Here is a 14,777-nt window from a genome sequence, read left to right on the forward strand (position 1 = left end):
TCTCAAATTGTGGAGGAGAGAGGCAAATAAATAAATGATGGGTCTTTGTCCCAAACATTGTGGAGGGCACTTTATGTTCGTGGCAGTGATAACCTTGAAAACCTCTGGGAATGAGTTCTCTGGCCTGTCTACTCCTTGGTTGCAGTTACTGCTGAAGTGCAAGCAATATGCAGTGAGGCTGTCCTGTAGCACAGACCTCTCACACACTGGTCCACACTTATACGCCCCACTGCTGGGATGCTTCCTCCCTCTCTCATACAGTGCATTCCCTCCAGGGGCAACTGATTAATACAAAAGCTTTGAAATTGGGATAGCATTCCTCAAGAGCTGCTAAGTTTATAGTTGTAAACTTCAGCAACTTTCAAGAACTTCAGCAAGTAACAAAAACTTATACAATCAGAAACGAACCTGAATATAATGGATGATTCCTTCAAATAGAGTTGGTGGTGGTGGAAGTGATGGGTGGTGGTTGGGCAGAATGTTTGATTTGATATTGAATAAATATTATTTGATATTGAATAAATGTTCAGCGGCTTTGATTATGAAAGGATATTTAGCTGGAATGTTCACCCTTAAATGGATGTGCTAGCATCAATTTGGCATTGTCTGCCCATTCCAATTATTCACGATGGTTCTTAGTTGTGTGCTAACTTCCCCAGAGGTACCATGTCCTGTGTGCTTTCCTCCAGAAATAGAGAGTCTGAAGAAGGGTCTCGACTCGAAACATCACCCATTCCTTCTCTCTAGAGATGCTGCCTGTCCCGCTGAGTTACTCCAGCATTTTGTGTCTATCTTCATCTTGCGTGGATAGAATTTTAATTCCTTCAGGAATGGCCCAAAAATGTTGCTACTATTTTCCAAACGTTTGGCCCCACCGATGATCAATGTTACTAATTCATTGTACGAGGTGTATATATTTCTACCCGACATATCAAAATGAGAAAACTGGGAGTAATATAACTGTGCCAATAGACAATAGATAGTAGACAATAGACAATAGGTGCAGGAGTAGGCCATTCGGCCCTTTGAGCCAGCACCGCCATTCAATGTGATCATGGCTGATCATTCTCAATCAATACCACCATTTTGAAGCCAGCGATTTTAATTTGTAACATTGAGTCAAATATAAAACATTCCCACAACAAGGACGATAATTATATTATATTGAAATCTGCCTTTTTGGCACTTGGATCCAAATCCAATCCAGAATGTTTAAATAAATTATATTCCCAATAGTCCTGCATGAAAGGAATAAGGACCATCCCTTTTTATTCCCATTTTTACTGGAAAAGCCAAACTTTAATTACTAATCTTATTTGGTCTATTACTTGAGCATATATGAAAAATTGAGTTTAAGATAAAACAAAATTAATAGATTTTTAAGGTTGTGAATGAGATATATACTGTTGAGGCAAAGCTGATGATCCTTTAAAACTACCAATGATATGACTCAAAAAGTTTTCAATTCTCAGTCCCAAACTTCAGCTCAAAATTAGGAATGAAATCTTTAATTTACAGGTATTTTGTCAATAAATATTAGCCATACTGCACCCGTTGCATAACTTTCTACACTATTCCAACTAATTAAGCATACAAGATCAGTATTAAACATGTCAATACATGCCGACTTTTCAAAAGATGCTGCCTGTCCCACTGAGTTTCTCCAGCATTTTGTGTCTACCTTAAATTAATTTGTTACTGTTTTATTATTTAATGCATATTAAATGCTCCAAAAAAAGGCAAAATTGGTAACATTGAACTGTTCGAAGTATTCGTTTCACAATTTTTTAGTAAATAGATGCAATCCATTTAGGAGCCGTTTCATGTGTATGCTCAAATGACATGTATAGGATTACTTGATTACTTTTTGTTTTCTTAAAAATTTTTAGACTACGCCAGACTACGTCAAAACATGATCACCTACTTCTGTAAAGTTGGCAAAATATTTGGCCATTGATATCAATGAATGTTTAACCGTAAGATACTGATTGATCATAATTGCATTTTATATCTGTGCAGCTTGTGTTAACGCAGTTATTTTTCTAAGCAAGATAACTTAAGAATGAACAATTATTTACCTTGTTCGAAGCCATCTCGCTGACTGACCGGTAGGTTTGTATTGTCTCAAGTTGATCCAAACACCAATCTAATTCTTCCAGAGTCTCCATGGCTAACGTTTGGTAGGATTCTTCTGTAAACAAACACATAGGCATGTAGTCAGGGCTCAACTGCTGCATAGTGTCCATATCAGAGTTACTGGGGCAGCCCAAAGCCAGACCACAATGTTCCTTCATCATGCGTCTCTCACTCTCCTTCAGGGTAGAGGATTAGAGATATTGAGACTGGTATTCCTGCGTTTGTTGTCAAGCTTCTGATGCAGGATATCAGCAATCCATCAACCAGTATCTCCCGTCTAAACGTGGAAGGGCAGTGGAGAAATGACAGCATGAAATTTGCATAATGGTTGTTTTCCTGCAGCAATGATTTCCCAAATAAGACGTCACGTTTCCAATTTAAATTAGTCAAGAGTGCTGCTTACTCCTCAGTGAAACTATGACAAACTTTTCTTTGTACTTCAACCACTTTGCGAAAGCTCGTTGGTTTCATTTTGATATCTCACGAGTTGGAAAAAAGTTTGTCCAAGCAGTCTTACAGACTTGGGGAAAAACCACTTAGTATTACAAAACCTCGAGTCTTGCCGGACACTTGTTGCCTTATGGACTTTCCATAACTTAATGACTAGAAAAATCTGTTTCCTAGATAAGTTTACATAAGGGTAGCACTCTTTCCCCACTTGGTGTCTTATGTGCTCGTAGTTACATTAAGTGTTGGCTGAATGAACAACTTTGTTTCTCCTTAAAAGCTAGAAAATCTTACTGAACGGTGATACAAACCACATAGAAAGCCTGGACTGGATTTCCCCCAATTCTACCAGAATATACCAGACCAGTAAATGAGTCAATAAGTAATGATAAGGCTTTGCAATTCATAACCAAATGTCTGTTTACATCTGTTCCTGGTGTAAGCATTACACTGTCACTCTATTCCTGCTGGGAATATTTTAAATAATCTAAACTCAATTACATCTCCAGTTTTTACTGATTATTGGATCAAAAATAAACTGCTGGAAGAACTCAGTGGATCAGGCAGCGTCCGGGGAGGGAAACAGACAGAGAACATTGGGGCTCAGATCCCGATGTTTTCGATCTGAAACATCAAGTGTGCATTTCCCTCCACAAATGCCACTGAGTCCCACAGCAGTTTATTTTTTATTCCAGATTCCAGCATCTGCAGTCTCCTGTGTCTCCAGATTGCTGGATCTTTTGGGCACCACTTAATGGAGTAATGAGATGTGAAAGCACAAATTATTTCTGGAATCCTGTATGCGTGCCCGATTAATGTGGATGGGAAAGCCTTTAAATTTTAGTTTAGTTTAGTTTAGTTTAGAGATACAGCGCAGAAACAGGCCCTTCGGCCCACCAAGTCCACGCCGACCAGTGATCCCCATACATTAGCACTATCCCACACACAAGCGAAATTTTACAATTTTTACCAAAGCCAATTAACCTACAAACCTGTACGTCTTTGGTGTGTGGGAGGAAACCAGAGCACCTGGGGAAAACTCGCGCGGTCACGGGGAGAACGTACAAACTCCATACAGACAGCACCCGTAGTAGTCAGGATCGAACCATGTCTCTGGCATTGTAAGACAGCAACTCTACCGCTGCACCACTGTGCCACCCTTGAGGATGTGTTTAGCAAACCTTTATGCAATTAGACACGAGTGTTTAATTGTCATATGTACAGAAACGGAACAATGAACTTCTGACTTGCAGCAGCCCAACAGTTTTGTAAACACAGTGCCCAATAGATAACATAAGAAACAAATAAAGAAGTTAAATAAATTAAAAAAACAATATACTGCAAAGCCCAAAGTCCCTAATGCAACCATGACAGTTCATAGTTCAAAGTTTAATTGGAGTTCGTAGTGTTCAATAGCCTGAGGGTTGTTTGGAAGAATCTATTCCTGAACCTAGATGTCACAGTTTTCAGACTTCTATACATTCCTCCTGATTGCAGGAGTGAAATGAGAGCCTGGCCAGAGCAGTGTGGGTCCTTGATGATGCTGGCTGACTTTTTGAGGCAGTGCCTCCTATACATCCCTTTGATAGTGGGGTGGTCAGTACCCGTAGTGAACCAGGCAGTGTTCACCACTTTTTGTAATCTCCTTCATTCCTGGACGTTTGAGTTGCTGAACGAGGCCACGATGTAACCAGTAAATATGCTCTCTCCCATACACCTGTAGAAGTTCAAGACAGTATTCGTCGGACATAACAAATCTCCTCAACGTTCTAAGGAAGTGGAGGGATTGATAGGCTTTCTTCATGACAGCATCAATGTGCAGAGTCCATAAAAGATCTTCAGAGACGTGCATGCCCAGGAACTTGAAGTTGTTGACTCTCTCCACTGCTGACCCGTCAATGAAAACAGGTTTGTGGATCCTTGGTCTTCCTCTTCTAAAGTCAACAATTAGCTGCTTTCCAGGTTTTAGTGACGTTGAGTTGTTCAGGCACCATTCAAACAGACCATCGAGTTCCCTCCTATACGCAGATGCACCCTTATCCGTAATTTCCCCAACAATGGTGGTGTTGTCAGTGAATTTAAAGATAGATTGGAACTCTATCCAGCTACACAGTCATTGGTACAGGAATTATTTGGAAATCCTTCAACAGAATGAGCATTGCATTCAAAATTTTGTTATTTTTGTCCTTCATACGATACTGCTTGAACTATCAACATTTCTGTTTTATTCCAATTTAGATGCCAAATTGGCTTGGTGACAGGTGGCCAAGGGTAGTGGTGGAAGGATTAGCTTGTGATTTGATAATGTGTCGCCATGTTACTAAGTAGCAATGATAATTATCACTCAGGAATGAAATGCATTTTGCTTTGCTGATGGTCACCACATTTCATAAATAGAATCAAGGGATATATAACTTGGGGCAGCAAAGAACAAGAATGGAAATAGAGATTACACAGTGTTGCCGGAGAACATTTTTTTGGATCCAATGTTTAAAAAGGTATACATGCACACAAAAACATGTAATAAAACTAGGGATAAATTATTGCTGCAGTATCAAACCACTAAAATGCATTGCAACGTGGTAAGGTATACAGTTAAACAATTTAGGCTGACTGAAATAATTTTTATGCTATGATAGGCTGTTATTCTGACTGGAGGTCGGAGACAAGTGCTATTCCACAGCGATCAGTGCTGGGACATCTGGTGTTTGTGACGTACGTGAATGATTTGGATGAAAATGTAGGTGGGCTAATTAGTAAATTGCATACAGCACAAAAACGTGAACTTGTGGATAGTGAGAAAGGTAGCCAAAGAATACAACAGGATATAGGTCAGTTGGAAATATGGATAGAGAACTGGCACATTAAGTTTATTCTGGACAAATGTGCGGTATTGCACTTTGGGAGGTCAAATGCAGTAAGAAAGTACACAGTAAATGGCAGGATCATTCGGAATATTGATGTACTGGGGGTTCTTGGAGTGCAAATCCATACCTCCCTGAAAGTGGATATGAAATAAATAGAGTGGTAAAAAAGGTTTATGGTGTATTTCTCGTTATCATTCTAGGAATTGAGTATAAAAGTTGGGAAGACATTTTTCTACTGTACACAACTTTGGTTAGGCCGTATTTTGAGTATTGCATGCATTTCTGGTCACTGCATTACAGGAAGGATGTGGCAGCTTTGGGGAGGGAGCAGAAGTCGTTCACCAGAACGTTGTCTGTATTCAGGGGTCATTAGTCACAAGCAGAATTTGGATTGTTTTCTCTGGAGCTTCAGAGGCCGAAAGCGGTTCTGAAGGGTGGAAACGCCAAATATTAAAGGGCATGCATTTGAGGTGAGGGGCAGAATTTAAAGATTTGCCAGGCAAATTTTGTTACACAAAGAGCAATAGGTGCCAGGAATGTGCTGCCAGGGGAGGTGGTGGAACCAAAAATGAAATCAGCATTTAAGAGGAATTTAGATAGGCACATGAACAGGCAGAGAATGGAAAGAGTTGGACCATGTGTAGGCAGATAGGATTAATATAAATTGGCATTATGATTGGTACAGCATTGCAGGTTGAAGGACTTGTTCCTGGACCTTTCTATTTTCTATAGTTCCAAGATTGGTGCCGTCATCATGGGGCAGTTCACACTGACTGGCATAGGCTGTGGCATGCTAGATGTGCGGCTTGGGGAGTCCGGACATTCGTCACATGTTCTTTTATTTCTTTCCTATTATTTTACATGTTTCCAATTCACAGCATTCTTTCCTCCCTACGTCTTTAATCTGGCCTCTTCCTCTTGTCGGTTACCTACACTCTCCTCTCCATTTCCATAACTTTTCTCTGTCTCTGATTATAAAATGTTTTGCAATCAACTATTACAAACTACAACCTGTGTTAAAGACCTGTGGAGTGGGTGTTCTAAAATGCTAAATGAATATTCCAGCTCACTTTTTGTTCACACTTTTCTGCCACCATAGTTACTTTTTTTCTAACAGGTTTTGGCTGAACATTATTTGGGACGGATTCATTGCAGCTTTGAAGTGTGCTGCCATCTCCAATTGGTACTTTCTTTAATCTTACATGGGTGCTCTCCATTAAAAGTTTAACCTAGAATTGTTTGTTTCCGGCTGGTGTTTAACTTGCAGACACCTGGGCCCCACTGACAAACACTTAAAAAAAAAAATCTGCTGCCTTTGTTCAGTGTAAAAAATCTGCTAACAATATCAGGGAGAAAAACAAGCCAGATGTAGTCACTCTGCTCTCCATAGCCCCAGATTCCAGATCTCTCATGGAGAGGCCAAGTGCAGAGGATGTACAGGCAGATATCATCAGCCATAAATTAATTCTTGCACTCTCTTGCTGATGCAACTCATGCTCCCTGGAAGCAGCTTTGTTTTGGCCTTTTGAAATTCAAGAAGTGTCCTCTGGATATTTGCCATTCATTCTCCTCTTATTTAATTCCAGATGAAACAGAGCAAGTGTTGTGATATTGCTGGGACTACTTTGTGTATCCAAGGACTACTTTGTATGCCTGTGTATATAAGTGATTGGTGTGATTAGGCGGTCACTCTGGATCCAGGCGGCCTTGGAATAAACAGCCTGGAGTTAAGCTCCACCATGATAACATCTTAAACATGTGTACTCGTGGTCCTTCCAGAGTCACAACAAAGGTACAACAAGTACCGGACCACGAAGTACAACAGCAAGCTGCTGCAAAGGAACAACAGAAAGACCAGCCAGCCATTTGACTTCACTTCACTCTATGCTTGCTTCTTACCGGTCAAGAACAAACACAGATGGGGCGGAGGGAGAAGGGTGGATGATGTAATTAATTCAAATTCAAACACCGCATTAACGAAGTGCACAGCCACTGGGAGGGTCGGAGGATGGGCTTCCCGATAAACCTGATGGAAGTTTCAGGTGAACTGCCTGAGTGAGACTAGTGAGTTCAAGGTTTAAAAGTAACAATGTCAGTACAGTTGATGACCCCAAAGTAAATGCACCTCAGAAGGTACCAGGACGGTAAAGATTAACTTAGAAGATTTGGTAACGTTGGTAACAAATCAATTCAACACTTAAGAGAATAGAATTTTTTGGTATTGATAATGTTGACTGATTCAGTGCATCAAACATATAATGACATGTGAATGCCAATTATTATGCTTTGCATTGAAACTGAAACCTTACAATGAACAATTTTGCTAACATGCTTGTTTGAACGGCAGCGGTAGAGTTGCTGCCTTGCAGCGCTTGCAGCGCCGGAGACCCGGGTTCGATCCCGACAGTGGGTGCTGTCTGTACGGAGTTTGTACGTTCTCCCCATGACGAGGGTTTTCTCCGAGATCTTCGGTTTCCTCCCACACTCCAAAGACGTACAGGTTTGTAGGTTAATTGGCTTGGGTTTGTATTCTTGGTATCAGTGTAAATTGTCCTTAGTGTGTGTAGGTTTGTGTTAATGTGCGGGAATCGCTGGTCGGTGTAGACTCAGTGGGCCGAAGGGCCTGTTTCCACAATGTATTCCTAAACTAAACTAAAACATGACCAGTTTTCTGTCCCGTTAATTCTGGGGTGTTTCTTAATTATTCCTATACTCTCTTTCCCTTTAACTCAATCCTTGTCTATTCCATTTGAAACCCCTCCCCCCACTATTTAGTTTAAAACCACCCGTGTAGCAGTGGCAAATCTGCCTGCCATCATGCTGGTTTCCCGCCTGTTGAGGTGCAACCCATCTCTTTTGTACAATCCACCCTTACCCCAAAACAGATCCCAGTGGTTTAAGAATCTAAATCCTTGCCCCTCCACCAGCTCCTCAGCCACACATTCAGGTCCCGTATCCCCCTGTTCCTGCTTTCACCAGCACGAGGAACTGGAAGCAAACTGGAGATAACCACCCTGGAGGTCCTGCTTTTCAGCCTTCTTCCGAGCTCTCTAAAGTCACGCTGCAGAATATCGTTCCTCTTCTTCCCAACGTCGCTTGTGCCGACATGCACTACCACTTCTGGCTGCTGACCTTCACCCTTGAGGATGCTCTGCACTCGGTCCGTGACGTCCTGGATCCTGGCACCAGGGAGGCAACCCATCATCCTTGAATCCCGCTTGTTGCCGCAGAAACCCCTGTCCGTACCTCTCACGATAGAGTCCCCTACTACCACGGCTCTGCTTGACGTCGGTCTCTTTGGCTTTGGTTCAGCGCCACGTTTTGCCTCGCAGACTTGTTCGCCGCTCAGACTGGCAATGTCTTCTGTCCCGACAGCTTCCAAGAGCTGTCGGGACAGAAGACAGAAATTCAATCATTTTTCCATCACTGCTGCAGTCTTCCAATCCTTTAGCACTGTGCTTGTAGCCAAAGAAGATAGGAAGATTATAGTCGGAACAAATGTCTCTGGAGTGTGATTTGATTCAAATAACTGACCTAAATCCAGATATCTACAGAAGGAATTTGTTCAAGTTAAAATGATACTAAATTGGCAATTTCATTCAAAGATATTCATGCAGATAGTTGATAAATTAAGTGGAAAATAAAATCCAATTAGACAAACTGCAACAAGGTCAAATGACTCACAATGGAAGCAGAAAGATTTTACAATGCCTAAGCTAATAAAAAATATTAAATGATCAGATAATATAAACTCAGAAATTCCAAGTAAAATTATAGAATATCAGATGGTGCTGATTTCCAGTTGCTGCTGTAAAGCATATCATTCATAAGCTATTAATTACTTTGGAGAGAGATTGAGAAGAGTCAGTCAGAGCGCAAAGCTGAGATCATTATAGGAAGGATGGGTTTGTAAGGTCTTAGCAGGCAGCAACTATTCATTACATTTAGAAAAATAACATTTTCAACCTGCAGCTAGTGAAAATTAAGCGATTAGAATCAGGGATATGCGCGAGACCAGAACTGAAGGAATGTAGTGATAGACGAGAGTTGTAGGCTTGCGAGAAGTTTGGCACCCTTATTGTACACTCTACAAGCTATCAGGTAGAGGGGTATAGTTCACTAAAGTATGTTTCTGCTGCTAGTACTAGTAACATTTATATACTAAAACTCTTGTTCATTTGTTTGTTTGTTCCTGAACTATAGCCAAAACGGTACACGGTAGCGCAACAATTTTAGGCCCACCTGGAAGAAGTTTCATTGAAATCGGTGTTATATTTTTAAAGTTATTCACATTTTAAAGTTTAAATCTAACTCCTAGGGAGGGAGGGAGTGGGGGAGGGGTTGGAGGGAGGGGGGGAGGGAGGATAAGGGGGGTTGAGGGGGATGGAGTGGGGGGGAGGGCAAGGGTGGTTGGAGGGAGGGGGAGGGGAGGGGGGAGGGGGAGGAGGGAGAGGAGGGGAGGGGGAGAGAGGGGAGGGGAGAGGGGGGGAGGGGAGAGGGGGAGAGGGGAGGGGGGGGAGAGGGGAGGGGGGGAAGAGGAGAGGGGGGGGAGGGGAGGGGGGGAGGAGAGAGTGCTGCACCAATGCAGGAGTCCACTTGGTCTAGTAGTTATTAAAAGGAGAAGGTGGCTATTTGGCTATTGTCCATGACGGCTTCTGCCTGAGCAATCCTATTAGTTCCATTCATCTTGGAACCCTGAAACATATTCTCTCCACAGGATCAGCAACATATTTTGCTACTTACTGAGACTGAGGGACAATTCACAGTAGCCAATGAACCTACCAGTACATCTTTGTGATGTGAGGGGAAGCCAGAGCAGCCAGGGAAAGTCCAAACAGTCACAAGGAGAATGTGCAAACTCCTTGTTTGCACTACTCAAGGTCAGTTTTGAACCTACGGTTTGGTGGCCATAATTGCTAATTGCTGCACTACCGTGCAGGCTTTTATCCATCGGTCAATAGCTAGACCCTAGTTATGCACAGTGCACAAGTTTACTCTGTGAACTAATATACTTTCCTGAAGAGGTCATCAATAACTATACCTCAAGAGGTGAATGCATTGCAACAACTGTCAGCCAACATATGTTGATGAGCATGAATAATTCCCCATGCCACTATCTTTTTGTAAAAACTATTAGTGTTATTTGTGCTGTCTGGCTTTTCTGCGGTGAGGGGAGAAGGGATATTACTTTTCTTGCATTTTATTAAATATTCCCAATTTGTATAAATTCTTGAGGTCCTACAATTCTCATGTTATCATAACGTTCTTTCAGTTCTAACCTCTTGCATACCCCTAATTTTAATTGCTCCATTACTGGAAGCCATGATTTTAACTCCAAGGTCTGGAGTTTCCCAATATCCTTCTGCTTTTCAGTACCTATTTTGCTTTTGATTAGGTTTTCCTCATCCATCCCAATACTAACCAATGCATTTCAGTGAATAATGTAGTTTGTGAGGCATTTTGAGATATTTTTATAATGTTGAAGGTGCAAAGTTAAATGGTGGATGGTTAAAAAAAACTGCTGGTAGCATTTTTGGGTAGCATAAAATATTAGGCAAATTATGCGGATTATTTTAAATCTCCAACCTAAAAACGTTTCACTTCCACCTTTTGGCATCGGATGTGTCTCAACTGACAACACCTGAAGAGCATTGTTGGTGTAAATCGAAGGTATTTATTTCACAAAATGCTGGAGTAACTCAGCAGGGCAGGCAGCATCTCGGGAGAGAAGGAATGGGTGACGTTTCGGGTCGAGACCCTTCTTCAGTCAGAAGAAGGGTCTCGACCCGAAACGTCACCCATTCCTTCTCTCCCGAGATGCTGCCTGACCTGCTGAGTTACTCCAGCATTTTGTGAATAAACTTCTTTGGGTTCATATTACTTCTTTACCCTCTCACTTTAAACCTGTGCTTTCTAGTTATTGATTCCCCTACCCTAGGACAAAGAGTTTTGAATTTCATCCCCATGATTTTATCGAGAAGGCTATTATAAATGGAAATCCCCTTCATGACATCTGTGTTCTCTATTTCTTTGGCTGAAATGTTACTAAAGATAAATACTATTTGAGAACCAATTAGTTGAGCATGCAATTATTATATTTTGGCACCTTCATGGAAATGGTAAAGTAATGATAAAGGAATAATCATGAGTGGGTCTGAAGAAGGGTCCCGGTCCAAAACATCACTTATTCCTTTTCTCCAGAGGTGCTGCCTGCCCCACTGAGTTACTGCAGCAATTTGTGTCTACCTTTCATACCATTTGGCTTCCTTACCACTCTATCTACATGTGTTGCCACTTTCAGGGAATTGTGGAATTAGACCCCAAGACCCCTCTGTACATCAATGTTGTTAAGGGTCATGTCATCAATTGCATATTTTCTCCTTACATTTTACCTCCCAAAGTGCCACACCTCACACTTACTCCATCTGCCATTTCTCTGCCCATTTCTATAGCTGGTCTATATCTCATTGTAAACTTAGCAGAACTTTTTCACAGTCCGTGACCTCAGCAATCTTGGGTTAATTACAAACTTACTAACCAACCTGTCTACATTTACGTTCAAATCATCTATACGTATCACAAACAGCAGAGGCCCAAGCACAGATTGCTGTGGAACTCCACTGGTCACAGACCTCCAGTCTGAATATTGTTCTTCCACCACAACCCTCCATTTTCTATCAGTAACCGAAACTCGGAATTAGTAACATCCTGATCTCCTTCAGAAAAAGCATTAGGTTTGATATATATATATAACTGCTATTTGTCCGTTTCTTGGCCTTTCCATGCACCTGCCAACACTTTGAATCAAAGCAGATGTTCCAAAAAGGCTGGACCTCCATCAAATAATGTATGTAAATGTTTTAGACCACGGAGCAACAAGACGTTTCCATGGTGTAATGCAGACCACTGACAAAATCTGTTTATCATTTTTATTCTCTTCTCACCTTTCAGGAATTACTTTTTGCGCACGTGTGATCTAGTCATGGCGTTTGAACTGAAAGAAGGCAGCAAATGATAGGATGTCTGCAGCTGCAAACAGGGATGACTAATTCAAATTCAAAAACAGATCCCTGGAAAGTTCAATTTTAAGAAATCCCAAACTATAATTTTTCTTCGCACCAGCAAACTGATTTGTCATTCATTTCTAATGCACATAGATAAAGTTTCACGTATGTTTAGTTAAGTGCTAGGAAATGTTAAGCTTCTGCATTAGATTGGAAGAACTCCTCTTGCAGGCATGTTAAAAATTGTAATACCACATAATAAATGATTTGGGCATGTTCTGCTAAGCTCCTACACGATATGCGGTGAAGTTCCAGCAATCAGGAAATTGGAACAGGCACTTCATGTCACAATTCAGCTTAACACAACGTCATTTTCCCCATCGTATTTTGTGCATGTAATGCCTTAATCACCATGAATCATGCACATTATTTACAACAGCAGAAATTGTATCAACAGGTTTACAGCCTCTGTTGTTAACAGAGTTCAATATGGACTATATTACTGAATGTATGATTTAGTGGCTTCCTGGGATATGATTTTTATATGTTGCAAATCTTCCCTTGTCACATTTAATCATATAAAGTTTCATTGCCAGAAGGGCTCAATATAGATTAGGATCTTTGGACTGATAAACTCAGGTTCCAAACTCCATTGATCTATGTGACCAATGCAGATGCTGATTGCATGGTTCTGAAACCAACGCAGTTACAGGGTGTGATCAGCTTGCACCGTGCCTGAGGAGGTTTTCCAGAAGCAATTTATGCACTGTTATTCCCCACCCCCTTGTACTCCCACTCCTTCCCTGCATTTGTGTTCCTCTCGTTTGACTTCATTTCCCTGATAGCCTGAGACTGTAATGGAGAGATCACTTTAGCAGCATCAAACCTCTCCCTTGAGTTAGAAAATGCCATTGATGAGGCCTGTCCTGCAGCAGTGTGCACAATATGAGCATGGGGTTGAACAACTCATACAGGGAATAAATTATAATTTTTAAATCAAGGTGGCTCCAATTTAGGTTTTTATTAATGGTGACTTTCTATCAGCTAGAATGCGGTCCTGACCTCCCATCTACATCATCGGAGACCTTTGACTATCTTTAATCATGCTTTACCTTGCACCCTTTATCCATGCACGGTGGATGCTTGATTGTAATCATGTATAGTCTTTTCTTTGATTGGATAGTATGAAAAAAAGGTTTTCATTGTACTTCAGCACATGTGAAAAAAATAAACAAAACTATTTAACATGAGGGATATCCTTGACACATAGGACACTAAAAACAGGTGAAATCCAACTTCTAAGTTTTAGGTTTTTCATATTGTGACCTACCACAAAAACTACCAGATTCTCGAGAGGAAAAAACGGATGGCTCACCAATGTCTATCAGGGGAGTAAAGCTGCCAAAACCCACCTGGTCTTGTTTGTAGGTGACTCGAGCTATGCCAGACATTTGACTTTTAAATGTGTTCTGAAATTGTCCAGTAGGTCATTCAGCTGTAGGTAGTTAACTACTTTAAAGGGGAAGTTAGGATTGAGCAATATGTTCTGGCCTCACCAGCAATGCAATCATCTGGCAGATTTCCTCCCCTGAAAAACTTTAATGAACCAGAACAGATTTTGCAACAGAGCATTTGCACTTTGATCCTGAACATGCAATAATTGAATGTATATTCTGCTATATAAATAAGGTGGACTCAGGTGCACCTCAAACCTTTATGCCAATTATGAAGGAAGATGATTTAGATGTGTAAAAGTACAGCAAGATAATCATTGATGAATGGATGAGATGTTCTGGCAATATCTGACCAAAGTAACAAATGAATCTGGCTCGTGGCTTCTTGTAGTATACGTCAGTGTAAGACTAGTCTGTCTTGACTGCATGTCCAATTGTTATATATGTCTGAAGAGAAAAGAGACTGTACTGTTGAACAAAAACTGAATGTTGGAGGAACTCAGCAGGTCAAGCAGCACGTGTGGAGGAATATGTTGCAAGCCGACAGTTCATATATAGACCTTGCATCAGGCCCAAGGGGAAATAGAAAAGACAGCAGTGTACAACAATGCATTGACGGGTGGGATAGATGTTTTGTAGGTAATGAATGAACCAGATGGTGAGGGGGTGAGGGGCAGATGGAAGCGGGTTAGGGAGGGGTGGGAGGGATGAAGAAAGTGAGAAGAAACTAGAGAACATGTGAATGTTTTTGAGAGGAGAGCACTTAGTATGTGGATAACCAGTAACTAACCAATTCAGCATCGATAGGGTTGAAAGCTACCTACGCAGAATATAAAATGTTGTTCTTACAATTTGTATTTGCCCTCTCT

At 41.2% G+C, this 14,777-nt stretch overlaps 1 protein-coding gene across 6 annotated transcripts in view; it reads right to left on the reverse strand.

Annotated features, from left to right (window-relative positions):
* pde4ba (phosphodiesterase 4B, cAMP-specific a) overlaps window positions 1–14,777 on the reverse strand; it is a 444,556-nt gene that overhangs the window by 49,026 nt on the left and 380,753 nt on the right. For 5 of the 6 annotated variants that reach the window (XM_078407495.1, XM_078407492.1, XM_078407497.1 and 2 more), the window contains one exon: window positions 2,079–2,191. In XM_078407495.1, the coding sequence (XP_078263621.1) occupies window positions 2,079–2,191 (113 nt within the window). The remainder of the gene's footprint in view (window positions 1–2,078; window positions 2,192–14,777) is intronic. The other variant, XM_078407493.1, reaches the window with a different exon arrangement.

This window comes from Rhinoraja longicauda, chromosome 11 (genome assembly GCF_053455715.1).
Source record: "Rhinoraja longicauda isolate Sanriku21f chromosome 11, sRhiLon1.1, whole genome shotgun sequence".
NCBI lineage: Eukaryota > Metazoa > Chordata > Chondrichthyes > Rajiformes > Arhynchobatidae > Rhinoraja > Rhinoraja longicauda.